Source organism: Hypomesus nipponensis, chromosome 6 (genome assembly GCF_054491055.1).
Source record: "Hypomesus nipponensis isolate SF chromosome 6, ASM5449105v1, whole genome shotgun sequence".
NCBI classification, from domain to species: Eukaryota; Metazoa; Chordata; class Actinopteri; order Osmeriformes; family Osmeridae; genus Hypomesus; species Hypomesus nipponensis.
Window position 1 is genome coordinate 20,156,198 of NC_140366.1, and position 26,608 is coordinate 20,182,805.

Sequence of the window (26,608 nt, forward strand, 5' to 3'; positions counted from 1 at the left end):
AGGGTTAAGGGTCAGTAGCAGGACATGAACAAACGCAGAGACTCACTACTGCAGCCTGTGATGGGGCGAAGTCAGGTCCAGTACACACTGTAGGAGGAAGGAACCGCACTCAACATGACTGCTCTAAATACGACCAATCCCAGTAGGACCGTACAACCAGAAAGAGTAGAGTTATAGAGAAGGTGTAGAGATAGAAGGCGGGGATGAACAGATGCTCACCAGTAGAGATAGAAGGCGGGGATGAACAGATGCTCACCAGTAGAGATAGAAGGCGGGGATGAACAGATGCTCACCAGTAGAGATAGAAGGTGAGGATGAACAGATCGCTCACCAGTAGAGATAGAAGGTGAGGATGAACAGATCGCTCACCAGTAGAGATAGAAGGCGGGGATGAACAGACGCTCACCAGTAGAGATAGTAGAAGAAGGAGAGGATGAAGAAGGCCATCTTGCACCAGGCTTCCTTCTGACAGAACCTCAGAGTGTCTCCGTTCATGACGGAGGCCGGGTCGTACAGTTGCTCCTTGGTGTCTGTTGGGCTATGAAAGTACCTACCGAAGAGAGACACACACACCAGGGTAGTCCACCCGCACACACAGGGGGGAGGGGGAGGACAGGATGGGGGGAGGAGATGGAGGAGAGATGAGAGGATGGGAGAGATGGCAGGATGAGTTGAGCAGGCAGACCATTGGATGACAACATTCCAACTGTTGAATGTTTTCCAGTCTGAAACACCCCGAAGAGGCAGGAACGTGTTCATAGTATATATGAGTATATACTGTGTATATATACTGGGTATATACTGTGTGTATACTGTGTGTATACTGTGTGTATACCCACAGCAGGCTGCAGGCTGGGCCTGTGGGGAGGGGGGGCTCTGATCTACATGCTGGCTGGGTTCACGTGTTCATCATCATGGTTCATGTATGGAAGAAAATCAGTAACACAATGTTGGATTGAATACTTAATATTGAAATGTAAACACCACCAAATGTGTTGGTTTTTAATTTAACTATTTAAAAATGAAATAGGAATTGATTTTGAGGTAAATATATTATTATTATTAAAGATAATTATCTGATCCAAAACTTAAAAGTTCAGAAATTCAGGTTCCTCAAATTCGAATGGTGAAATTTCAATATAAAAAAAAAAGTTTTTCATTTTTCTTCTCAAAATCCATTCGAATTTAAATTAAAAAAAATTAAAACAAAAGAATTTGAGTGAAGAATGGAGCGCGAGGTCGACAGGCGGATCGGTGCGGCGTCCGCAGTGATGCGGGCTCTGCATCGGTCCGTCGTGGTGAAGAAGGAGCTGAGTCGAAAGGCGAAGCTCTCTATTTACCAGTCGATCTACGTTCCTACCCTCACCTATGGTCACGAACTATGGGTAGTGACCGAAAGAACGAGATTGCGAATACAAGCGGCCGAAATGAGCTTTCTCCGCAGGGTGTCTGGGCTCTCCCTTAGAGATAGGGTGAGAAGCTCGGTCATCCAGGAGGGGCTCAGAGTAGTACCGCTGCTCCTCCGCGTCAAGAGGAGCCAGCTGAGGTGGCTCGGGCATCTGATTAGGATGCCTCCTGGACGCCTCCCTGGTGAGGTGTTCCGGGCACGTCCCACTGGGAAGAGGCCCCGGGGAAGACCCAGGACACGCTAGAGGGACTATGTCACTCGGCTGGCCTGGGAACGCCTTGGGGTCCCCCAGGAAGAGGTGGTGGAAGTGGCCGGGGAGAGGGAAGCCTGGGCCTCCCTGCTTAGGTCATTGCCCACGCGACCCGATCCCCGGACAAGCGGCAGATGACGACGACGACGACGACGACGAATTTGAGTGAAAACAAATTTAGCCGTTTAGCAGACGCTCTTATCCAGAGCGACTTACAGTAAGTACAGGGCCATTTCCCCCGAGGCAAGTAGGGTGAAGTACCTTGCCCAAGGACACAATGTCATTTGGCACAGCCGGGAATCGAACCAGCAACCTTCAGATTACTACATTACATTTACATTTAGTCATTTAGCAGACGCTCTTATCGAGAGCGACTTACAGTAAGTACAGGGACATTCCCCCCAAGGCAAGTAGGGTGAAGTGCCTTGCCCAAGGACACAACGTCATTCAGCCGGGAATCGATCTAGCAACCTTCAGATTACTAGCCTGAATCCCTAACCGCTCAGCCATCTGACTCCTCCGTAACTATCCTTGGACTCAGCCTTACCTATCCTTGGTATACATCCTTGGATGTTGCAATCCTTGGATGTTGCAATCTGATTTTCTTCTGTTTTTTTGGGCTTGAATTATTTTGGTTCAAATTTTGGGGTTCTGAATTTCACCATTCAAATTTGAGCAGCCTGAGCAGCCTGAATTTAGTTATATTTGAATTTCTGAAGCTTGAATTTTAGAGATCGGAATTTTGTTGATTGAATATGAGCAACCTGAATTTCCGAACCTTGAATTTTTGCATTGAAATAAATTAATATTTCAATTTTAAAGAGGTGAATTCAAACCAACAAATTTTGTGGTGTTTAAATGTCAATATTCAATATTTTTATTTGTCGCATTTGCATGTAGTGGTGTTGATGGGTCATGATTTTTTGGTTGTCCTTCACAAACTATCACGATCAATTTAGGTAAAGATTAAAATGCAAATAGTTCGAGGGGCAGAGTTGTTGATGATGAGTGATGGAGGGAGAACTCGGCAGGTGAAAAGCGTTACAGGTGAGGAGACTACTTTAGAAGAACATGATGAATGTACAGACATCTCCTAACCCTTCTCTGTCCATAAACACACCTTGCAACACAGCAGGAACACATCCTGACTCAGATCTCTCTCTCTCTCCACTCTGTCAATCCTCTTTGTCTCATCTCTGCCTTTCCAACTTTGTAAGCCATCTTACTATGACTCTCTCTTCCCTATTCTCCCTCCACCACCACCCCCCAACCTCCACCTCCACCTCCCCTGTTGAAGTAAAAGCAGACCTCTGTCTGTAGAGAGAGAGAGAGAGAGAGAGAGAGAGAGAGAGAGAGAGAGAGAGAGAGAGAGAGAGAGAGAGAGAGAGACAGAGAGAACCTTCCGGGCTAAACAATCACCAAGTTCTGCTAGTGAAGCACATCTAACACCTCAGAGGTTAAAACAAGCGTTTCTCTGGAGAGATGTACGACAGGCTGCAGTCACACACTGCTCCTCAGGCTAATATTCAATTTCAAGTTTTTGAAGTATTCAAGGTGTTGAGCTCTGCAACTGTGAAGTTTTCAGCCGAGCTTCACAACCATGTTGCTGACATCAACGTCCTGCTACACAGGCAGGTTATAATGCTTCTGTGAAATGACATAACGGAGATAAGGATGTCAGGTAGAGCAGAGAGCAGAGCAGAGAGCAGAGCAGAGAGCAGAGCAGAGCAGAGAGCAGAGAGCAGAGAGCAGAGAGCAGAGAGCAGAGAGCAGAGAGCAGAGAGCAGAGAGCAGAGCAGAGAGCAGAGAGCAGAGAGCAGAGAGCAGAGCAGAGAGCAGAGAGCAGAGAGCAGAGAGCAGAGAGCAGAGCAGAGAGCAGAGCAGAGAGCAGAGCAGAGAGCAGAGAGCAGAGCAGAGAGCAGAGCAGAGAGCAGAGCAGAGCAGAGAGCAGAGCAGAGAGCAGAGCAGAGAGCAGAGCAGAGAGCAGAGAGCAGAGCAGAGAGCAGAGAGCAGAGCAGAGAGCAGAGCAGAGAGCAGAGCAGAGAGCAGAGCAGAGAGCAGAGCAGAGAGCAGAGAGCAGAGAGCAGAGAGCAGAGAGCAGAGAGCAGAGAGCAGAGAGCAGAGAGCAGAGAGCAGAGCAGAGCAGAGAGCAGAGAGCAGAGCAGAGAGCAGAGCAGAGAGCAGAGCAGAGCAGAGAGCAGAGCAGAGAGCAGAGAGCAGAGAGCAGAGAGCAGAGAGCAGAGAGCAGAGAGCAGAGAGCAGAGAGCAGAGCAGAGAGCAGAGAGCAGAGCAGAGAGCAGAGCAGAGAGCAGAGCAGAGAGCAGAGCAGAGAGCAGAGAGCAGAGAGCAGAGAGCAGAGCAGAGCAGAGAGCAGAGAGCAGAGAGCAGAGCAGAGCAGAGAGCAGAGCAGAGAGCAGAGCAGAGCAGAGAGCAGAGCAGAGAGCAGAGCAGAGAGCAGAGCAGAGCAGAGAGCAGAGCAGAGAGCAGAGCAGAGAGCAGAGCAGAGAGCAGAGAGCAGAGAGCAGAGAGCAGAGAGCAGAGAGCAGAGAGCAGAGAGCAGAGAGCAGAGAGCAGAGAGCAGAGAGCAGAGCTGGGAGCCAGAGTGGATAGTTACCTCCAGGTGTTGTAGAAGAGAAGAGGGATGTTCAGCCCCACAGTCAGCCACTCCTGAGCACACAGGAACATGATGCAGAACAAGCCATGGATGGAGTACTCTGGAAGCACCAGCTAGGAGGGGGAGGAGAGACAGGAGAGGGGGAGGAGAGAGGGGGGAGGAGAGAGGAGAGAGGAGGAGAGAGAGGAGAGGGGGAGAAGAGAGGAGAGGGGGAGGAGAGATGGGGGAGGGGGAGGAGAGAGGGGGGAGGAGAGAGGAGAGAGGAGGAGAGAGAGGAGAGGGGGAGAAGAGAGGAGAGGGGGAGGAGAGATGGGGGAGGAGAGAGAGGAGAGGGGGAGGAGAGAGTGGGGAGGGGGAGAAGAGACAGGAGAGGGGGAGGAGAGAGAGGAGGGGGGAGGAGAGAGAGGAGGGGGGAGGAGAGAGAGGAGAGGGGGAGGAGAGAGGGGGAGGGGGGAGGAGAGAGAGGAGGGGGGAGGAGAGAGAGGAGAGGGGGAGGAGAGAGGGGGAGGGGGGAGGAGAGAGAGGAGGGGGGAGGAGAGAGAGGAGAGGGGGAGGAGAGAGGGGGGAGGAGAGAGGAGAGAGGAGGAGAGAGAGGAGAGGGGGAGAAGAGAGGAGAGGGGGAGGAGAGATGGGGGAGGGGGAGGAGAGAGAGGAGAGGGGGAGGAGAGAGGGGGGAGGGGGAGAAGAGACAGGAGAGGGGGAGGAGAGAGAGGAGGGGGAGGAGAGAGAGGAGGGGGGAGGAGAGAGAGGAGAGGGGGAGGAGAGAGGGGGAGGAGAGAGGAGGAGAGAGAAGAGAGGGGGAGATGGGGGAGGGGAGAGGGGGGAGGAGAGAGGAGGAGAGAGAAGAGAGGGGGAGAAGAGAGGAGAGGGGGAGGAGAGATGGGGGAGGGGGAGGAGAGAGAGGAGAGGGGAGGAGAGAGGGGGGAGGAGAGAGGAGAGAGAGGAGGGGGGAGGAGAAAGGGAGAAAGAAAGGAGAGAGAAGAGAAAGAAGGATGGAAGGAGGAGGATTTGAGAAAGGATTTAAGAAAGGAAAGAGAATCAGAATCAAGTTTATTGATTAAGTTGTTTACACAACAAAGAATGTACTATTGTGGGAAGGTGCATACAGTACACATATCATAATTTTTAAGTGTGTTCCGTCCTTAAATATAAGAAATAACACTATTTATCAACGAAATACAAGCAAAACTGTACAAAATAAAATAAGATGTATATGTAAAGTTGAAGAGTGCAGGAAGGCTGTGTGTCAGAGGAGCGTTAATGTAATGCTAAGTGTTTAGGTGTGAGTTAGTGTCAGTTGGGGGTCCTGGGCAATGTTCCCTCTAAACTGCGCGCCTACGCAGCCGCTCAAACCAGTTGAAGGACCCGTGCACTAGATTTTTCAGACCACGCACAAAATAAAATTAATATTTTTGTAACTATTATTTTAGAAAAATTATAAATGTTAAAGCTTTTAACAAAATGACCACCTGGTGCTCAGCTCAAGCTTTGACTAGCAACGAAAATCTAGGGTGATCAGACGTCCTCTTTTACCCGGACATGTCGTCTTTTCGAGACCTAAAAAATGCGTCCGGCCGGGATTCCAAAATTGTCCGGAATTTTGCCTCGTCGGATATTTGTGTTTCTTTGGGTCTTTCACAAACTATAACGCTCTTACAAGTTTTGGAAAGGGTATCTCCCTTACGTTCCAGCTTCTTGCTCGAGCTCTGACTGTGTAGAGAACTGTCATTGGTCGACAGCTTCTCAGTGTTGCCAAATGCACAATAAGTATCCTCCAAATACGATCATTTTGATCCGATGATGCAGCATTCAATACATGACCGGCACCACAAACAGACACAAGCGATGGTCCAGGTAGGCTGGTGAAGCTTTCTGATATATTTAGCTACCAAGAAGGTAGCGGGGTTCTCTGCTAACTTTGCTCAGCGTACTGAGGTTAGATAGGCGTATACAGAGGGCTGCACAAATATCTCTATTTGTAGGCCTATACAGAGGGCTGCACAAAGATCTTTATTTGTAGGCCTATACAGAGGGCTGCACAAAGATCTCTATTTGTAGGCCTATACAGAGGGCCGCACAAAGATCTCTATTTGCTCAGTGCAGAAAAAAATGAGAGGGAACATTGGTCCTGGGCCTTGTTGATGAGGCCAGCTGCAGATGGAAAGAAACTGTTCTTGTGGTGAGGTGTGAGGGAGAGGTGTTGGTGAGGGAGAAGTGTTGGTGAGGGAGAGGTGTTGGTGAGGGAGAGGTGTTGGTGAGGGAGAAGTGTTGGTGAGGGAGAGGTGTTGGTGAGGGAGAGGTGTGAGGGGGAGGTGTGAGGGGGAGGTGTGAGGGGGAGGTGTGAGGGGGAGGTGTTGGTGAGGGAGAGGTGTTGGTGAGGGAGAAGTGTGAGGGGGAGGTGTGAGGGGGAGGTGTTGGTGAGGGAGAGGTGTGAGGGGGAGGTGTTGGTGAGGGAGAGGTGTTGGTGAGGGAGAGGTGTGAGGGGGAGGTGTTGGTGAGGGAGAGGCGTGAGGGGGAAGTATTGGTGAGGGAGAAGTGTTGGTGAGGGAGAGGTGTGAGGGGGAGGTGTGAGGGGGAGGTGTGAGGGGGAGGTGTGAGGGGGAGGCGTGAGGGAGAGGTGTTGGTGAGGGGGAGGTGTGAGGGGGGAGGGAGAGGTGTGAGGGGGAGGTGTGAGGGGGAGGTGTTCCTCCAGCAGGGCCAGTCCTGGATTTAGCAGGGTTAGGGTTGGTTCTCTGTGGGTTAGGGTTACGTGCGGGACACATTTTCAATGTTTACTATAAGAACATTTGAACAATTCATTAATTTTTAGTAGTGCTGTCAGTTTAACGCGTTATTAACGGCGTTAACGCAAACCCAAATTAACAGCGTCAATTATTTTATCGCGCGATTAACGCTCTTTTTGGCCTAGCAAACTTTGTAGTTTTTTTCACATGCTGTTGCAACAACTACCGACGTTAGAAAAACTACAACACCACACCGGATCTAGCTAGACCGGAAACAAAACAACAGGCACGCCAAACACTCGTTTGGCTTGCGAGCTGGCTAAAGAGTAGTAGCAGAGCCCGTTTACGGATATTAGACATTCTCTGGTAGTAGGCTAACGTTACGTTTTGAGTGGATGACGAGCGCGAGATGCCGAAATGGATGCCAATAAGATTCTGAATGGAAAGTTTGCTTTTAAAAAGTTGCCAAATGGTTCCATTGACAAGACCAGTGATCTGTGTGTTTTGTCGTTGTAAACTGAGCTATCATCGCAGCACGTCCAGTCTGAAATACCACTTGATGGCCAAGCACACAGCTGATTCGAATTCTCTGCCCTCTCGTCAAAGCCAGGCGATTGCAATGTTGTTTTCAATAAAAAAAATATTTTCACAAAGTAATCCGAACCACTTTTCTATGTTGATAAGAGCATTAAAATTTGAAAAAAGATTGGGACAAAAAGAAATCTGGGACATTTAGAATAGATACAAATGTGCGATTAATTGTGATTAATCGCGAGTTAACTATGACATTAATGCGATTAATCGCGATTAAATATTTTAATCGTTTGACAGCACTAATTTTTAGCTAACCACATCTCTAACCACAACCCTAACCAACCCTAGCTAACCACAACCCTATCTAACAGCCAGCCGTAACCCTGCGCCTGCAGAGGGCTTGACAGAGCTAGGGTTCTCATTTCCTCTCAGCTATTTCTAGTTTGGAGATGGGAGCTGCAGCCCATAATCAGCTGCTGTCCTGTTGGAGAGGTGTGCAGGCGGGGGGAGGTGAAGGGGACAAGTTGACCCATTAGCCTGTCACATCAGGACTGGGAGAGGAGGGGAGGGCAGGGCAGGGCTGAGGTGGGGAGAGGAGGGCAGGGCAGGCTAGTGGAGGGTAGGGGAAGGCAGGGGTTGGGCATTTGCTTGTCTTTGCAGGAGAATGTGGCATGTTGTCGTCAGGCAAGAGTGTCCCTCCCCTGGTCTCTCTCTCTCCCTATCCTCCCCTGGTCTCTCCCTATCCTCCCCTGGTCTCTCTCGCTCCCTATCCTCCCCTGGTAGAGCATTTGACTGCAGATCAATAAGTTGCAGGTACATGGGTATGGATGCTGCATGAACAGTCAGATGTAAAGGAGAGAACTCCCTCTTCACAGTCCCCAAGCGGCAGCCTCCGCAGCACTTGGGGACCTGCAGCTGCAGGGGGGGTCTCATTATTGGGCCCCATCCCAGAGGGACACACTACACGTCTGCTATCCTGCCATTCAGCATGTCAAAGAAATAAATAAAGAGGACTTTGATATTTGGGTGGTGTTGTTTTCAAGAAAGGTGAGAGATGTGAGGAGAGCTGATCTCTAGGGTTTAGATCACAACCACACATCAAAGCAGAGGTACTGCAGATCCCTGTAGAGGCATGATGAACACCTCTAGGAGGAGCTAGGATGTCTGTACAGGTACTTCTGCTGGGATTTATCAGTCCTACAGAGGTTTTCCAGCTGTGTCCTTCACTGCGCTCCTCTCATCTACAAACTAAAGTTTGAACAAGTAAATAGCCGTGGATCTGCGCGCAGTCTCTCCGAGGAATAAGTATCTTTTAAAGGGAAAATATGTATAATTATTTTGCTGCTGTTAATTACAGAGTTGCCGTGGTAACGAGGCGGAAAGTAATTGGAGAGAAGGGTCTCTTTGATCTTCTCTGGCGAAGGAAACTTGCGGCTGCTAAAATGAGCGCTACATTCCAGATTAGTCACAAACGCAAATTAGCTAGGTGGGGAACAATATCGCATACATGATTGGATGTATGTTAGCCAGGGTTCATACGGGAGTGTGGAGAGACCAGCTGGATGACTGGTTCAACTCTGGATCTGATTAAATGTAGCCTCTGAACTGCACGCTACAAAGACAGCAGCTACACTGTTAATGATAGCCAAGATTGATCCACAGTTAAAACAAATAAGTTGTATATGGTGATTTGTGAAAATCTCAAATATTTTTTCAAAAAATGTTTGGCATCATTAATGGGGACTCTGTTGTGCTCTGCTGGAGAGGAAAGGCTGTGCTACAGAGAAGGACAGCTCTCTGTGAGGCCGGCCCGCTCTCTGTGCGGCCGGCCTGCCCTCTCTGCTCTCTGTGCGGCCAGCCTGCTCTCTGTGTCTCAGGAGCCCTTTGAGACGTCACAGTTGAAAGGTTCCAGACACTGGGAGCCCTGCTGAGGTTCTTTATAACTGGCCCTTGGTCATCCAGTGCCTGCTCCCCCCAGAGGCCTCTGTCTCCCCCCAGAGGCCTCTCTCTCCCCCCCCTCTCTCTCCCCCCAGAGGCCTCTCTCTCCCCCCAGAGGCCTCTCTCTCCCCCCAGAGGCCTCTCTCCCCCCCCCTCTCTCTCCCCCCAGAGGCCTCTCTCCCCCCCCTCTCTCTCCCCCCCCAGAGGCCTCTCTCCCCCCTCTTTCTCTCTCCCCCCAGAGGCCTCTCTCTCCCCCCTCTTTCTCTCTCCCCCCCCTCTCTCTCCCCCCTCTTTCTCTCTCCCCCAGAGGCCTCTCTCTCCCCCCTCTTTCTCTCTCCCCCCTCTTTCTCTCTCCCCCCTCTTTCTCTCTCCCCCCTCTTTCTCTCACTCCCCCCCTCTTTCTCTCTCCCCCCCTCTTTCTCTCTCCCCCCTCTTTCTCTCTCCCCCCCTCTTTCTCTCTCCCCCCTCTTTCTCTCTCCCCCTCTTTCTCTCTCCCCCCCTCTTTCTCTCACTCCCCCCCTCTTTCTCTCTCCCCCCTCTTTCTCTCTCCCCCCTCTTTCTCTCTCCCCCCAGAGGTTTCTCTCCCCCCTCTTTCTCTCTCCCCCCCCTCTTTCTCACTCCCTCTCTCCCTCTCCCTCCCCCCTCTCACTCTTTCTTTTTTACTCCCAGAAGTGGGAAAAGGGGCTCTCTGATAAATCGCTAGATTACTTCATGTTATATATTGATGTGGAAAAATTGAGTTTGCCAAAGTAGCAGAAAGTTTCTAGATAAAGGCTGTTTATCAATCCACGTTTTTCTCCGTTCTTAAGTTCTTGTGAACTCGTTTGATGTCATATTACATTGCCCAAGTACAGTTCAAAATCTTTCAAGTGGATTTTCTCTGATTTAAGAGGTGCCAACAGTCAGATAAGCATATCTCTTTCAAATGTTCAGATTTCAGTGTACGATAGCCTACGTCATTGGAAAGCTTACAATCAGCACTTTCATGATTGTTAAAAGAAAAGAAAAAAGAGACTATGACCTACATGCGGACTCACATGCAGGACTCACAGCACAGCAATGTGAAACCTGAGAAAGGAAGCATAGCCTGGCCTAGATGTTACACTAGAAAAGTAAGAAATCTTTGAGGGTTTTTAGGATTTATGTTTGTGTGGGTTGTCTATCAACACAGGTTCAGTAGGAAGGGAAGCAGCTATGTGAACGTATAGGTCCCCTGTTGTATTACTATCGCCGCTGTTCTCCTACCTGTGTTAGAGGCACTTCTGGTTCTCCTGCCTGTGTTAAAGGCACTCCTGGTTCTATCTACATCTTTAGGGATGTATTCAGACAATTTCCTTACAGTGAGAATGTGTTCCATTAGATCTGTCTCCTCACAGGCATGGTGCAGTGAACCAATAATACTTTTTCTCAGTGTGTTTGTGTGTGTGTGTGCGCGTTATATGGTCCATTTCATCCAGTGTAGTGGGGTTGGACATGTGATTGTTTAAGAGCTGCAGGGCGTCAGATGTGGAGGGAGGGCTCCTCAAGGCTCCTACCCAGACACAGCTCTCTCGTCCTGGCCAAGCACCCCCAGATGTGTCCTCTCCAGCTGGACCCCACCCTGCCCAGAACACACTTCAATTCCAGATTGAGGGTTTTGAGAAAACGTTTATTGTTAATCTTGTAAAGGGCGTGTGGAGGCTTCATCTCAGGTAACTGTTAACCCTAACCCTGTTAACCCTAACCCTGTTAACCCTAACCCCCCAGTCTGCTGCTGAGCTGGGCGTGTTGAGCTTGGTGTGTTGAGCTTGGCGTGTTGAGCTAGGCGTGTTGCTGATACAGAGAGGACAGAATGAGGTGTGTGTTCTGGAGGGAAGCCTGACTCTACACAGTTACTCAGAATAAACATGCGTAATGTAAAGGTTAGCATGACTGTTTGCATTTTAATGAGCTTGTGGGTGTGTGTGTGTGAGTGTTTACGTGCGGGAAGGGGGTTGTAGGTTATATTTAGTTATTTAAGCGGCACTTTTTCATCACCAAGAGCTAGACTGTGAAATGTCTTTTATGTTATTATGGAAGTGTGCAGGCATGGAGTCTGAATAATGGATATGAGGAGCACAGCATGTCCTCTCCCAGCTGGTGACCCTTTGCAGAGCTCTGGCCTGCTACATGCATGACTGGCCCTAACCCTAACCCAGAGAGCCCTAACCCTCAGAGCCCTAACCCAGAGAGCCCTAACCCTCAGAGCCCTAACCCTCAGAGCCCTAACCCTCAGAGCCCTAACCCTCAGAGCCCTAACCCTCAGAGCCCTAACCCTCAGAGCCCTAACCCTCAGAGCCCTAACCCTCAGAGCCCTAACCCTCAGAGCCCTAACCCTCAGAGCCCTAACCCTCAGAGCCCTAACCCTCAGAGCCCTAACCCTCAGAGCCCTAACCCTCAGGCCCTAACCCTAACCCTCAGAGCCCTAACCCTCAGGCCCTAACCCTCAGAGCCCTAACCCTCAGAGCCCTAACCCTCAGAGCCCTAACCCTAACCCTCAGAGCCCTAACCCTCAGGCCCTAACCCTCAGAGCCCTAACCCTAACCTCGTGCAGCAGGACAGTGGGATGAGTTCAGTGTCAAGACAAGATAAAAAGATCCCTGACAGCAGAATGTGAAGACCAGCAGGGACATCATAATGTATTCTTTTAGCAGTCACTTTTATTTTTATGAGGAGGTGAGACGGAGTGGCTGGGAGGGGGTGGGTAAGGGGGGCAGGGTAGGTGGGGGGGATGGAGGGAGACCTTTGTACTAGAACATCAAAAGTAGTTCCTCGTTTGAAGAATAAACAACCGCCGTCACGGCAACCACAGGGGAGCGTTCCACACAGCCTGCTATCCCGTCCTGATTGGATGAGAGTGAGATTCACCTTGACACTCACATTGAGGGATGAGAGAGAGAGTGAGTGAGAGCAGAGAGAGAGACAGAGAGAGAGAGGGTGAGTGAGAGCAGAGAGAGAGAGAGGGTGACTGAGAGCAGAGAGAGGGAGAGAGAGAGAGGGTGAGTGAGAGCAGAGAGAGAGAGGGTGAGTGAGAGCAGAGAGAGAGAGAGAGAGAGAGAGGGTGAGTGAGAGCAGAGAGAGAGAGAGAGAGAGAGGGTGAGTGAGAGCAGAGAGAGAGAGAGAGAGAGGGTGAGTGAGAGCAGAGAGAGAGAGAGAGGGTGAGTGAGAGCAGAGAGAGAGGGAGAGGGTGAGTGAGAGCAGAGAGAGAGAGGGTGAGTGAGAGCAGAGAGAGGGAGAGAGAGAGAAGAGAGAGAGAGAGGGTGAGTGAGAGCAGAGAGATAGAGAGAGGGTGAGTGAGAGCAGAGAGAGAGGGAGAGAGAGAGAGGGTGAGTGAGAGCAGAGAGAGAGGGAGAGAGAGAGAGGGTGAGTGAGAGCAGAGAGAGGGAGAGAGAGAGAGAGAGAGAGAGAGAGAGGGTGAGTGAGAGCAGAGAGAGAGAGAGAGTCCCTGCACACTGATCAGGCCTGACGTGTGATGCAGTTTTGAACCCTGTCGCTAATGTTACAATGTTAGAATATATGGTAATAACCGAAATATTCAATAGCTAAAAGACCTCAACATCAGTAAAGAGTGTGACCCTATGTCTACGAAACACAACACATCTGTTTCACCAGCTTTGAGGCACAGGTTTACCGTGATGCAACTAGAGCAGAACTCAAATGATTAATATGCATTCCTACAGCGCCAGTTGACAATTACAGGTTGAAAGCAAATATCCACTCTGTCTGTCTCTCGCTCTTTCCACCCGCCACATGAGGAGAGGAAATGGAGAGAGGGGGAGGGGGGGAGGAGAGGAGCCAAGTTGAGCACTGTGGGATGTTTGGAATCCTCCATGACTCAACATAACGTATACACTCTGATTGGCTCTGCTGAATCATTGGCACAAGCATTCCAGATTCTCTTTCTCTCATCTCGCTCCAAACAAAGCAAGGGGAGATGGAAAAGAGAAGCAAAGAGAAAGAGTGAGAGAGATAGAGAAGGAAAGAGAGAGAGAGAGCACATGCAAGGAAAGAAGAAGGAAGAGAAGAATAAGGAGAAGAGAGAGAGAGATCGTGGAGGTGAAAGAGAGAGAGGACAGGAAGAGAGAGAAAAGGAGAGAGAGAGAGCAGACAAGGGAGGCTCAACATGGTATTTTGGGAGCAGAAGCAGCAAACAGACTCCAGCGCAAATGAACAGTCAACACTGCAGGCTGCACCTACTGAGGTGGAGAGACGAGAGGGAGAGAAGAGAGCGAGGAGAGGAGAGAGAGGATAGGAGAGGAGAGGAGAGGAGAGAGAGAGAGAGAGAGGAGAGAGGGAGGAGGGAGAGAGCAATGAGAAGAAGAGAGAGAAAGTGTGACAAAAATAAAATAAGACAAATGAGCCCTCTTGGCTCTGTTGCTGCGACGCAGAGCTCCGGAGTCATCACAGGAGTGTGAAATCCTGGAACCCTGCACCTACAGCAACGCCTGGAGCAAAGCCTAGAGCAACGCCTAGAGCAACGCCTAGAGCAACAGTAACCTCCTCCAGCACCCCTGCTCCACAGTGGGTCACAGCTGCATGGGTCCGCTGGTCCCCAGAGAGAGAGGTGTGTGTGTGACAACACTGACAGAACTGCTCTCTTTATAGCCAGGCTGCAGAATGTGACACAAGCTTGGACACATATGCAGTATGTCTCTGTACATACACACACACACACACACACACACACACACACACACTAACAGGCAGGGTTGTTATTTGACGTCCTCAGGTGTTTTCCTCACCTTTCTCAGCAGGTTACAGATCCTCTCGATGTTCCTGAGTCTCTCCCTCTGTGCAGGGGTCAGGGAAAAAAAAAAGAACTGTTACACACCTTAATCTGTGATGTCACACACGATACACTACCACTGCAACACAACAGCTTGGTGTCTTGTTGGCCTGCACTGTGAATACCTTCACTCCTTTCTGCTCTCCTCCTCCTCTCACCTCCTCTCCTGTCTTTCTCTGACCTGTCTCACTGACCTGTCTGTCTCTGACCTGTCTCACTGACCTGTCTCACTGACCTGTCTCACTGACCTGTCTCACTGACCTGTCTGTTTCTGTGACCTGTTTCACTGACCTGTCTCTCTGACTTGTCTGTCTCTGACCTGTCTCTCTGACCTGTCTCTCTGACCTGTCTCTGTGACCTGTCTCTCTGACCTGTCTCTCTGACCTGTCTCTGTGACCTGTCTCTCTGACCTGTCTCTCTGACCTGTCTCTCTGACCTGTCTCTCTGACCTGTCTCTGTGACCTGTCTCACTGACCTGTCTCTCTGACCTGTCTGTTTCACTGACCTGTCTCACTGACCTGTCTCTCTGACCTGTCTGTTTCACTGACCTGTCTCTCTGACCTGTCTCTCTGACCTGTCTCTCTGACCTGTCTCACTGACCTGTCTCTCTGACCTGTCTGTCTCTGTGACCTGTCTCTCTGACCTGTCTGTCTCTGTGACCTGTCTCTCTGACCTGTCTGTCTCTGTGACCTGTCTCTCTGACATGTCTCTCCCACAGAAGGGGAGCAGAGCTGTTTTCTGAAAGCTGCATTAATGTTGACCAGAAACATACATATTTGATCAAAATCTTCCCTCCCACCAGAAGGAGTTGAAGATTAGATGTATAATTCATGGTGGAGTTTATACTGTAATCTGAGGTAAGACTGTGAAGGCTTACGCTGTTCACAGCTAAAACCATTGTTTTCCATTCAGACACACTGATTCTTGCAGGAAAGATGTGTGTGTGTGTGTGCGCGTGCGTGCGTGCCTGCGTTTCAACACTTCTCATTAGCAACCAATTAAGCTGAGTTTGCTTTGAAATGTTACTCAGCGAAAAAGTGTTTGACAAGCAGAGCGCTGGCTGAACAGGAAATGAGATAAACACAGGAGGAAGTAGAGCGCTGGAGTCACAGGAAGTGACATTCCAGGAGAGAAGAGTTTATTTAGAGAAGACTCACTTCAGATGTACTTTCAGGTCTGAAAGCACAGACTTCTGCCAATTATTCATGTATGATTATCTGTTAACCTTCTGGAGGGGAGAGGACCAGTCTCTCCAGCACCAGTAGTATAGTGAACAGTAAGAGTGGGAGAGGAGCGTATCATTACATGATATTTTCTCCCCAGGCTTTGCAACACCGTGTGTGTGTGAAGAGTTGTGTCATCTGCAGCTTCAGAGGAGGGCTTCCCCTCCTCTGATGTGCTCAGAGTAAACAGGACTGACGAGCACACACACACACACGCGCACACACATTTGTGGAGGAGAAACTGGATTTATCAGTGCAGAATACATTGAGCATGTGTACAAACACACTAACACTATACTGCTTATGAACACACCCACGCTAACAAGTTCTACTTGTACTCACACACACACCTTCTCCTGAAGGAGATAGGCTGTAGGAAGGAGCAGTGCTCCCTGGACTACTGTCTCTCTGGGCCCTGGAGAATCCAGTCTGCTCACACAGAGGATATGTGTGTGTGTACAATGGTGTGTGAGCAGAACTGTCTGTGTTCAGCTGTGTGTGTATAACTGTGTGTGTGTGTTACTGTGTGTGTGTGTGTGTGTATATGTATATGTGTGTGTGTGTGTGTGTGTGTACGTGTGTGAGACCCTGTTGAACCCCCGTTGAGGTCTCTCCAGGGTGAGGCCCCAGAGAGACAGTCCTGAGGAGAAGGATGACAACAGCTGCTAATTAGGCTGCCTAAGTGTGTGTGTGTGTGTGTGTGTGTGTCTGAAGGTAGTAGGGTGCCTATGTGTGTGAGTGTATGTCCAAGAAGGAAGCCTTCAATCTCTAGCAGAACCCCTCTTGACTTCTGGGAGGGAGGGAGGGAGGGATTGGAAAGGGTAGAAGAGGGTGAATCCATGACAAGTGGGGCCCTGGGTAAACTGCAGTGGGTGAACTTCCAGCCTCTATCTCCATTGTAAAGTCGGATTTGCAGTAAAATACAATGTGGATGAATCAAGCGAAACAATTTAATAAAAGGGGTTTGGCAGGAAGCAGATAACTAATTCCTCTCCCTTTCAATCTTCACAGTAACACACACACACAGACTTCAGACAGCAGTTTGCTGTGGGTGGATGCACAGCTGCTTAGTCAAGGTCACCCCCAAAATGACTGTGTGTGTGTGTGTGGGTAGTGTGTATGCATGTGTGTAGTGTGTGTGTAGTGTGTGCATGTGCTTAGAGTGTGAGTACTTTTGTGTGTAGCCTGGTAACCTACCGCATGGAGAGGGTTGCCCTGGTCGATCGGAACCTTGAAGTCTGCCTGAAGCTCATCAAAGGCTGTTATCTGGAAGGAGATGGGAGAGAGTGGAGAGAGAGGGGAGGGAGGGGAGAGAGAGAGAGAGAGGGGGCAGGGGAGAGAGAGGGGGGAGGGGAGGGAGGGGAGAGAGAGGGGGACAGCGAGGGGGAGAGAGGGAGAGAGAGGAGGGAGGGGAGAGAGATGGGAGGGGAGAGAGGGAGAGAGAGGGGGACAGCGAGGGGGAAAGAAGGGTGAGAGGGGAGAGAGAGGGGGGAGGGAGGGTAAGGAGGGGAGAGAGAGGGGGACAGCGAGGGAGAGAGAAAGAAGAAAGAGAGAGAGAGACAGGAAGAGAAGGGTGGAGTGAATCAGAGAAAGGGAGACCAGATTAGACTCCTTGGATTTCCAGCATAACATACACCATGGTAGAGAGTCTATACCCAAGTAGAGAGTCCATACCCAGGCAGAGAGTCTATCCCCAGGCAGAGAGTCTATATCAAATAGAGAATCCATACCCAGGTAGCTCATTTTCTTATTGGTGGGCCACATTCTCTGCGCGGGCAAAGCAGAGAAAGGGGAGGTAACCTTCCTCCTTATGACGACATAAGGAGAGGATTTTCAAAACTGAGCGTTTCAGCTTTCATTTTCTCAAAGGCGAGAAGAATACCCAGGGCTTGATTTACACGTATCGACATTTCTAGCCACTGGGGGACCAAAGGGAGGCTACGGGAACTCATATTATTGTTAAATAACATCCTAAAGTGAACATTTCATGTCATGGGACCTTTAAGCAGTTGCCATAACATGGTACTTGCAACTTGACAAAATGGACCTCACATGGAACAATTCAGGCAGAGGTCCTTATGTGACTGGACAAAAAGAGAGCAGAAGAAAGTGCAATTTTCAGTTTGTCACAAACGGTGTCTGTGTGTGTGTGTGTGAGAACACAGAGGAGCCAGACAGTGATCTTAAAACACAAGCAACTCAAGGACCAGCAAACAAAACAAAAAAGATTGCTTTTTAAATGTATTTTTTGATATTCGATATTCTCTATATTTTCACATTTTACATCGTCGTCAAAATGATTGCAATATTATCGCTAAATTTCAATATATGGCCCAGCCATGTGTGGGTGTAGCAGGAGCAGCTTGTCTGTTTCTCAGTGTGTCAAACAGGATCCTGCTCCATGGAGCTGGACGTCCAGTTACTGCCACACACACACACACACACACACAGCTGTCAGCTACTGTCTGTCCAGCCAGAGACAGAGGAGTGTGTGTGTGTGTGTGTGTGTAGAGGGACATCTCCCTGTGGTGGATCCTGGCAGCCTCTGCTTGGTACTGCGTTCGCTCTAGCAGCACACATGGATGGATACACACACACACACACGTACACACACACATATGAAAGCATCAACACATAAACATGAAAGGAAATCACACAGACACAGGTGCACATTCACATCTACACAACACATGAAAGCATAAACACACACATACACACCACACACACAAATACACATACCCCCCCCCACCCCCCCCCAGACACACACACAGCTGTTTGTAAACACCTGAGGCAGAGGGGCATGTTGAGGAGACAATGAACTGTGCTTCGGTGCTGTACCTACAACTCCCCCCCTTCCCCTCCCCTCTGAGTGTGTGGAGAGGGTTGTGTGAGTGTGTGGAGAGGGCTGTGTGAGTGTGTGCAGAGGGCTGTGTGAGTGTGTGGAGAGGGCTGTGTGAGTGTGTATATGTGTGTCAGTTAACGCATGAGTGTGTGTGTGCCAGACTCGCCCTTCAGGCATTCATATAGAAATAATTGCTTTGGAAACAACATGACAACACTGATGCGGCAAACATCAGTTCCAAAGCTCAAGATAAGCCACACGTTAATAATTCAGCTGCTATATTCACTCATTCACTAGTTTATAAATGGATGGATTCATTTTCTCGAGGTCCGTTCTCCAGACTACTAATCTAGTCAATCAATCAGATTTCAATATCTGGAAATAGGAAAAGGAGCCAGAAAAACTGCCAGAAAAACAGTTTTTCTAGAAGAGTATTGCTGCAGTGAGGCGTCAGTCTCTTAATATCATCTGGTTGGAGCTCAAACACAGTGGAGGACTTTCTCCCAGACAATCCTCAGAGAGATGTGTGTGTGTGTGGGGGGGGGGCTGTGTGTGTGTGTGGGGGGTTGCTGTGTGTATATGTGTGTGTGTGTCGGGGGGTGCTCTGTGTGTGTGGCTGCGTGTTTTTTCATGGGTGACTGGTCTCCTGCATTCTTACATGTCTGCAAGCTCACAGTCTATCTCCACCTTGAGAAGGACAAACAGCCTGTTCTGCTTTCACAGTCCCCCTCTCCAGCAGTCCCCCTCTCCAGCAGTCTCCCTCTCCAGCAGTCCCCCTCTCCAGCAGTCCCCCTCTCCAGCAGTCCCCCTCTCCAGCAGTCCCCCTCTCCAGCAGTCCCCCTCTCCAGCAGTCCCCCTCTCCAGCAGTCCCCCTCTCCAGCAGTCTCCCTCTCCAGCAGTCCCCCTCTCCAGCAGTCCCCCTCTCCAGCAGTCCCCCTCTCCAGCAGTCCCCCTCTCCAGCAGTCCCCCTCTCCAGCCTTCTAAGACAGAGTTCTAGAACAGCCAGGGGGATTGGGGGCTGGGTGAGCACCAAAGATTACCGGAAAGGAGGGGGGAATGAAACCAAGAGGATGGATCCATTCCCAGACTAGTCTGTCCCTCTGGAGGAGCTTACAGATCTCACACACCTGACTGGGCTGTGAGAGAGCAGCCTGTCATTCTCTCATGTCCTCTTACTAAGGAGGGCTGAGTGGAAACATAAGGGAGGGTGAACCATGTATGTGAGTGTTGTGTGTGAGTGTGTTTGTGTGTGTATGTGAGTGTGTGCTCAGGTCTGTTGTTGCTATGCAAGGCTGGCCCTGGGCGATGCTCTCAGAGTCCTGACCCAAATCTGCCTTTACATAAACCTCTGCATGAACGAGAGGTGCTCACACACCAATGATGTGATCCTTCAACATAATCCTGCAGTCTTTCTACCGTTCCTGTATTCCCAGGCAGTCTGCTCAGGACTCAGACGGTGCATGAGGGAGGAAGAAGGATAAGGGGGAGAAGGGGGAGAAGGGGGAGACAGGGAGAGTTACAGACTCAGGGGGAAAGCCAGTCCAAAATCTCCTCATTGATTGTGACTGAAAGGCTTGTCAGAGGGGGAGAGACAGCGTCCATCATCCTCCAACGGTGGATGAAGAGAAACATACGAGTCACGTTGGGACCTCCTGTATAAAGACCATCAGTGTTGCTTGTCCAACAGTGAGAGGGAGAATGTCTCAGGAAACAGCTGCACACCTGTCATCAGGAAGGAGCCAGGCAGGGAGAGCAGGGAGAGCAGGGCTTGGACAGGTACACATGTGGACTGGCTGTCTATTATCTTATTGCTGGCAAGTATCTAGCTATAACTGGGCTCAGAGGATGAAAATATAGGCTTACTGAATAAACGTTGATATTGCCTTATCGATAGGATCCAAATAGCAAATCACTCTGAAAAAAACCCTCTGAATACACATCGGAGTTATGATAATAAATGCCACTTACATGCCATATTGCGAAAAAGATGAGTGACGCGCAGAGGACCAGAGAGAGCATGTAGCAGAAGGCAGCGAAAGTGAACATAATTGAAAAACACGTGGATAATCTCTCAAGAACGACTCAGATGACTCATTAAAAACAGAGAAAAAGACGGTTACGGTGCCGTGGGTGTCCGAGACGGTAATGGCAACATCACCTTGTCCTGAATGTTTGCAACAAATTGTTGCCGAATGTCTCCAACGGAAAGCGCGTCCTCGGTCTCACTTTGAAGTCAAACGTGTTGCCGCTCACTGGAAATCAGACCGTATCATAATAAGGAACGACGCGGAACTTACAGTAGAAAAGCCAAGTAGGTCAGCAGAGAGAAAGTGGTCATTTCAGCGATTAAGTGTAACTGATTTCATGACATCCAGATTGCGCGCAAACGCACCAGGGTAGAAAAACTGAAAATTCCTCAGACGAGCTGAGGCAGTAATCCATTCAGCGGCTATAAACACCGGAGCCATGTGATTAAATTAAAACAAGAGCTCTCCGTTACACTCCCGGTACTGAGCGTAATAAACGATGTCTTCAAACCACATTTAACCCATAGCTCCGCCAACCCGAAGGCGCAGGCAGTGGCGCTAGAACAGGTGGATTTAAAGGAACATACTGTAGGCTATGTTGCAACCGCGAAGCAGAGATTGCAATCTCTCTTCCTCTACGAACTGTTTGTAATTTACAAGCTACACTGATTTCTGTCCAAGTGGGACTGTCTTATTGCAGCACTAAGCCATGAAAAGCCGGACTTGTGTATTGTTGGTCTACGTTTGATAACCTTGGACTACGCTTGATAACGCTTGGACCTGTTTGAGGCGAGTGAGGCATGGTGATAACACGTGAGGAAGGGTACCAGAGAACAACATATGTAGGCTACGTGATTCGAAACACTAACAAAAATATTATTTACTTTCACAGCGGTTTACATAAGGTGAAGTAGCCTAAGACGTGCCTCACTAGCAGGGATTCAGATTTACCTGGTCTATTAGCGACATCTTGTGGCTGTGCGATATTCTGTAGGCTACTATGCCAACAACGTGGGCGCACAACACTTGGCTACTGTAGTTTGGACCTATTGAGTTTCTCAACCAACTCTGTCGCCCTTTTCACGCTGACAAAGTTTACAACCTTCTCCTAGCAACGGCTAATGCCCGCAGACAAGGGTCAGTCACATAGCTCGACTATTGGCAACTGTTCATTGCCTTAACGACAGACGGACAGAAACTAAACAGAGAGGAGGTATCTTTTACGTAATTATATTATTTGGGGATTATGTAGATATGTATTATATATAAAATACTGAATTAGGTCAATCGTACTTACTGAATAATTTATCAACGATCGTTCTCATGGAAAGCTGACCGGTTACCGGCCGCATGTGCGCTACTGACAGAGTAAGTAACTGTACAGCGACCCCTCAAAGCGTTCCAGGAGACATACAATTATATTTAATACTTAAACTTTTCTAATCTTACTATAGTGCAACGGGATTTCTTGTTTATGAAGAAGCAAACATATTAGACCCAAAGGTAGGATTTGTGAGGCATAACACATGTCATGTCTCCTTCCTAATGTCGGACACTGTTATTCTATACTGGCCCTTCAAGAACTGTCCTGTCACAGTGGTGCTCTAGAACTGTCACTGTACTGTAAGCAGTTGTCACGGTGCTCGAATGATGACAGCACAATGGGTATGAGTCATCGGCTGCCATGTCGGTGTCAGACACACAAGGCCAGGCAGAGACCCACTTAGACATGAGCTCTCAACTACCCTCCCTCCAGGAGTTGATCCAGTGATTGTGTGATTTAAAATATAAATGGTAAGTATATGTCTCTTCAGAAATAAACTAGGAAATCAGGTATTAATTCAAGGAAATCCACATGATGTTGAGGAGAGATGTTGAATACGTTGTTAGGGTAAATGCACATACTGAGCATGAACACAAGCCTAACAGTTACATTTACTAGCCACAGTGTAACCACATCTCAGCTTCCAGGCACAGTGTAAAGTAACCAAATCTCAGCTACCAGGCACAGTGTAAAGTAACACACTGAACAAAAACACAAAATAAGTTTCAAAAACAAGTTGTTTGACCTCTACCCCCAGGTGTGACCTTGCCTGGAGGTTGTGTATGGCTGCCCTCCCCTGGCTACAGTGACCCCCCCCAGCAGACACCTGCCTCCTGACCAGCAGGATGAGGGCCTTCATAGGTGAGTGACTGGGGCAAGATGGCTGCCGCTGATATCATAACTACCAAAGCAACACAGAGGAGGATTTGAACCTACAACCTATTGATCTGTCTTCAAATGCTCTAACCACTGAGCTACACTTGTCCTGAAACATAACACAACATCCCACGTAATCGATCACACACTATCTAAATACAAACCTGTGTCATCATCTTCTCACCGGCACTGGGACCAAGACCCCCACTTCAGAATAATCTGACTGAAAATCAACCTGTGTGTTTAGAAGCCAACATGGAGTCTCGCTCGGAGTGGTCCTTCTACCCTAGTGCAGGCCAGGCCAAGACCTACCACGTAGGGAAGCGTTGTTTCCCCACCGCCCAGCCCTGCCCCCAGCCCCGCCCCCAGCCCCGCCCCCAGCCCCGCCTCCAGCCCCGCCCCCTAGAGAGGACCTTGGAGGACTGTCTGGGCAGGAAGAAACCAGGTACGTGGTAAAAGGTCTGGAGCATTTCATTCATCTAGCACACGTGTCAAACTCCGGTCCTCGAGGGCCGCTGTCCTGCATGTTTTAGATGTTTCCCTGCTCGAACACACCTGATTCAATTAAATGGGTTGTTATAACGACCATTCATTAGAATCAGGTGAGCTGGATCAGGGAAACATCTAAAACATGCAGGACAGCGGCCCTCGAGGACCGGAGTTTGACACCCCTGTTCTAGCAGATGCTTTTATCCAAAGTCACAAACATTTGAACATTTGTTTTTTAAATGCAACCAACTTTAGAAATGTTGCCTGTTTCTAAGTCGAAGTCTGATGATGCATGTTAACCAGCTTCACTAGGTGGGGATGTGATGAAGGATCTCTGCTAGCTGAACGTGGAGGGTAGTGTGAGAAGGTTATTACCTCTCTGCTGTCTCAATACAATTTGTGGTGCGAGGTTAGGCTGTTTAAACTAGCAGTGCACCTGGTGGAGTCCTGTCTCCCTGGTTGCAGTCAGGGTGGCCTGGGAGCCTGTTCCTGGTTCCAGACCCTCCTTGACCCCGGAGTACAGCCTAGACTTCCACAAGATGGGCTCCTCCAGAATCCCCCCCTTCCAGTAAGTCCACTTTCTGCTTCACTTTGGGACTCTAATGCTACTCCTAATCCTCACCCTAACCCGACTCCTAACCCTACATTTAGATTTAGATTTATGCATTTAGCAGACGCTTTTATCCAAAGCGACTTCCAAGAGAGAACTTTACAAAAGTGCATAGGTCACTGATCATAACAACGAGATAGCCCCAAACATTGCGGGTAGCCCAAACATGAAGCATACATTGTGAAAAAACAAATGAGTCCCAAAGGGAAGAACCATAAGAGCATGTAGTTAAACAAGTTACAATTAAACAACATGAACCTCAAAAGTGCAAGAGTGTACCTGTAGAAAAGCAAGCAACATTAAACAATGATATATTTCACATCGAGTACAAACATTTTAAGTCAGGGAGATGAGGAACTGGGTAACATGGGAGCGTCTGGGTAGATTGAAGACCAGACGGGCTGCCGCATTCTGAATCCTCTGGAGAGGGCGGGTTGCGTATGCAACGGGACTGCATCCTATTTTTATTGCTTTCCTACAGGTACACTTGCACTTAGAAATTCATGTTGTGTAAGTGTAACTTGCTTAACTACATGCTCTTATGGTTTCTTCCCTTTAGCACTTATTTTTTGGTTGTTCACAATGTGTACTTGTTTTTGGCTACCCACAATGCTTTGGGGTTATCTTGTTGTTATTATCAGTGACCTATGCACTTTGTAAAGCTCTCTCTTGGAAGTCGCTTTGGATAAAAGCGTCTGCTAAATGAATAAATGTAAATGTAAATGATGTGTCGTATATCGGTCGCTGTGACGTACATCGGTCGGGTTTTGGCTCTGCCTATACAAAACCTGAGCTGAAAACTGGTGAGAAACATTTCAACTGTCTAAAGGCCGAATAATACTTCTCCGGCTTCGTTACGGACAGTCAAACGGAGTCGGACGGATTCGTTGAATTTATAAAACTCCAAAGGCTGTGGGTGCTGAAAACAATTCACCGCCAGAAAAGTAGGTGGAGCAATATTTTTGAAGCCTGCCACATGACGTCTTTGTGTGTGGAACCAATTGCGGACCAATCACAACCAAGGGCTATCCGTAAAATGACGGACTGATGGACGGATAGTCAGCAAAATCAGGAGGTGCACGTAGAGCTCTCCGTGGGGCTCGGAGAGGGCGTTCCACATGGGAGAGGGCGTTCCACATGGGAGAGGGCGTTCCCTGTGGACGTCTCTGTGAAAACGGAGTAGTATAATTCGGTCTTAACTCCACATTTCACATGCTTTACATTTACATTTATTTATTTAGCAGACGCTTTTATCCAAAGCGACCTCCAGGAGAGAGCTTTACAAAGTGCATTGCGGGTAGCCAAAAACAAGAAGTACACATTGTGAACAACCAAAAAATAAGTGCTAAAGGGAAGAAACCATAAGAGGATGTAGTTAAACAAGTTACAATTAAACAACATTAATCTCTAAGTGCAAGTGTACCTGTAGGAAAGCAATAAAAATAGAATTAACTAAAATAAAATACAGCAGTTTAAATCAGCTACTACTAACCAACATGAACAACAGTCTAAGCAATAGTCATTGTGATTCTTGAGGAAACTAGCATTGGGTTCAGCAAACCATTCCTAAGTACCGTTGTACTCCCGGAACAAGTGCATCTTTAGCCTTCTCTTGAAGGTGGAGAGACAGTCCGTGTCTCTGATGGAGGTGGGGAGTTGATTCCACCACTGGGGGGCCAGGCAGGAGAAGAGCTTGTGTTGGGATCGGGCGGTCTTGAGCGGTGGGACCACCAGGCGGTTGTCTGAAGAAGACCGTAGGTGACGGGTGGGGGTGTAAGGCTGCAGGAGAGACTTGATGTAGTCGGGTGCAGTCCCGTTCACTGCTCGGAAGGTCAGTACCAGGGTCTTGAATCTGATGCGGGCCGTTATGGGTAGCCAGTGGAGGGAGATGAGGAGCGGGGTAACGTGGGAGCGTCTGGGTAGATTGCGTTCTGAATCTTCTGAAGGGGGCGGGTTGCGCATGCTGGGAGACCGGCGAGCAGCGAGTTGCAGTAGTCCAATTTGGAGAGGACAAGTGCTTGGACAAGTAGCTGGGTGGAGTGCTCAGACAGGTATCTCCTGATCTTCCGGATGTTGTAGAGGGTGAATCTACACGACCGGGAGACCGCAGCAATGTGGGCCGTGAGGGAGAGCTCGTCATCCATGGTAACCCCAAGGTTCCTGGCAGAGGATGAGGGGGTCACCGTCGCAGATTATGCTTTCAGTAACTCATTTCACTCATTTCAAGTATAATGTACTGAGAAGCAAAACATGGAATTTGCTTTACAGCATCTTTTACAATTTACTTCATTAGTCAGTGCATTTGTTTATATTAATAATCCTGGAAAAAAATGCTGCAGCATCCCAATCAACACAAAATCAAAGCAGTTTAACCAAAAACACAAACCGATGCACGCAGAATTCCATGTCAACGCGTTCTTCTGAGATTGCCAGGTATCCACTGCAGCACACAGAAGTCCAGGTGTCGGACTCAGCACACAAGTCAGAATTGATGTAGGCTAAGAAAACATTACAAAACTGAAGTAAGTTTTAAAATGATTAATGACGGCTGTGTCCTCCTCTCAGTGCTGCAGATACCTTCATCTCCCTCCAGCCCCCAGCAGTCAGCCCCTGGTGAGCTGGACCACCACACACACACACCTGGAATATGGGTGTGTATTAATGTGTGTGTATGTTTGTGTATATATGAATGTGTGTGTGGTGTCTCTGCAGTAAACCCTATGTAGAAAAGCGCAGGGTGGAGAACAGGGAGGTGGAGGTGATGGAGGTGAGGAATCTGGATCACTGGAAACCTGCTCCAGACATGCTGAAGAGATTCCTGCAGGAATGTGACCTCATGACCCTGGCTTGACCCCTTACACTGAGAAGCCAAGCTTACACTGGTCTTTATAGTTACATAATATCTCCTTCTAGTCATCCTGTATTTTTTGAAAAGACTGAGAATAA

General features: G+C 48.9%; 2 protein-coding genes across 6 annotated transcripts; one reads left to right on the forward strand and one right to left on the reverse strand.

The window, feature by feature from the left end:
* Window positions 1-62: 62 nt before the first annotated feature.
* Window positions 63-21,434, reverse strand: cnih3 (cornichon family AMPA receptor auxiliary protein 3). Of its 2 annotated transcripts, XM_084700765.1 has the most exons (6): window positions 21,315-21,434; window positions 16,692-16,760; window positions 14,228-14,275; window positions 4,273-4,385; window positions 407-550; window positions 63-87 (listed from the first exon to the last, which is right to left on the reverse strand). In XM_084700765.1, exons 1-6 carry the CDS (start codon window positions 21,330-21,332, stop codon window positions 72-74), a joined length of 408 nt encoding a protein of 135 aa, XP_084556891.1. In that variant the 5' UTR covers window positions 21,333-21,434; the 3' UTR covers window positions 63-71. The 2 variants fall into 2 exon arrangements, 1 of the variants encoding a protein (XP_084556891.1); XR_014758542.1 differs by lacking the exons at window positions 63-87; window positions 407-550; window positions 4,273-4,385; window positions 21,315-21,434 and adding exons at window positions 12,192-12,328; window positions 20,495-20,675.
* On the forward strand, window positions 21,231-26,608 carry spats1 (spermatogenesis associated serine rich 1). 4 transcript variants are annotated; one of them, XM_084700762.1, is made up of 7 exons: window positions 21,231-21,576; window positions 21,695-21,731; window positions 22,445-22,548; window positions 22,811-23,008; window positions 23,518-23,620; window positions 26,228-26,275; window positions 26,375-26,608. In XM_084700762.1, the coding sequence occupies exons 3-7, from the start codon at window positions 22,533-22,535 to the stop codon at window positions 26,511-26,513; spliced, it is 504 nt and encodes a 167-aa protein (XP_084556888.1). In that variant the 5' UTR covers window positions 21,231-21,576; window positions 21,695-21,731; window positions 22,445-22,532; the 3' UTR covers window positions 26,514-26,608. The 4 variants fall into 4 exon arrangements, with proteins under 4 accessions (XP_084556888.1, XP_084556890.1, XP_084556889.1 ...); XM_084700761.1 differs by lacking the exon at window positions 21,231-21,576 and adding an exon at window positions 21,818-22,157 and having other exon boundaries at window positions 21,655-21,731; XM_084700764.1 differs by lacking the exon at window positions 21,695-21,731.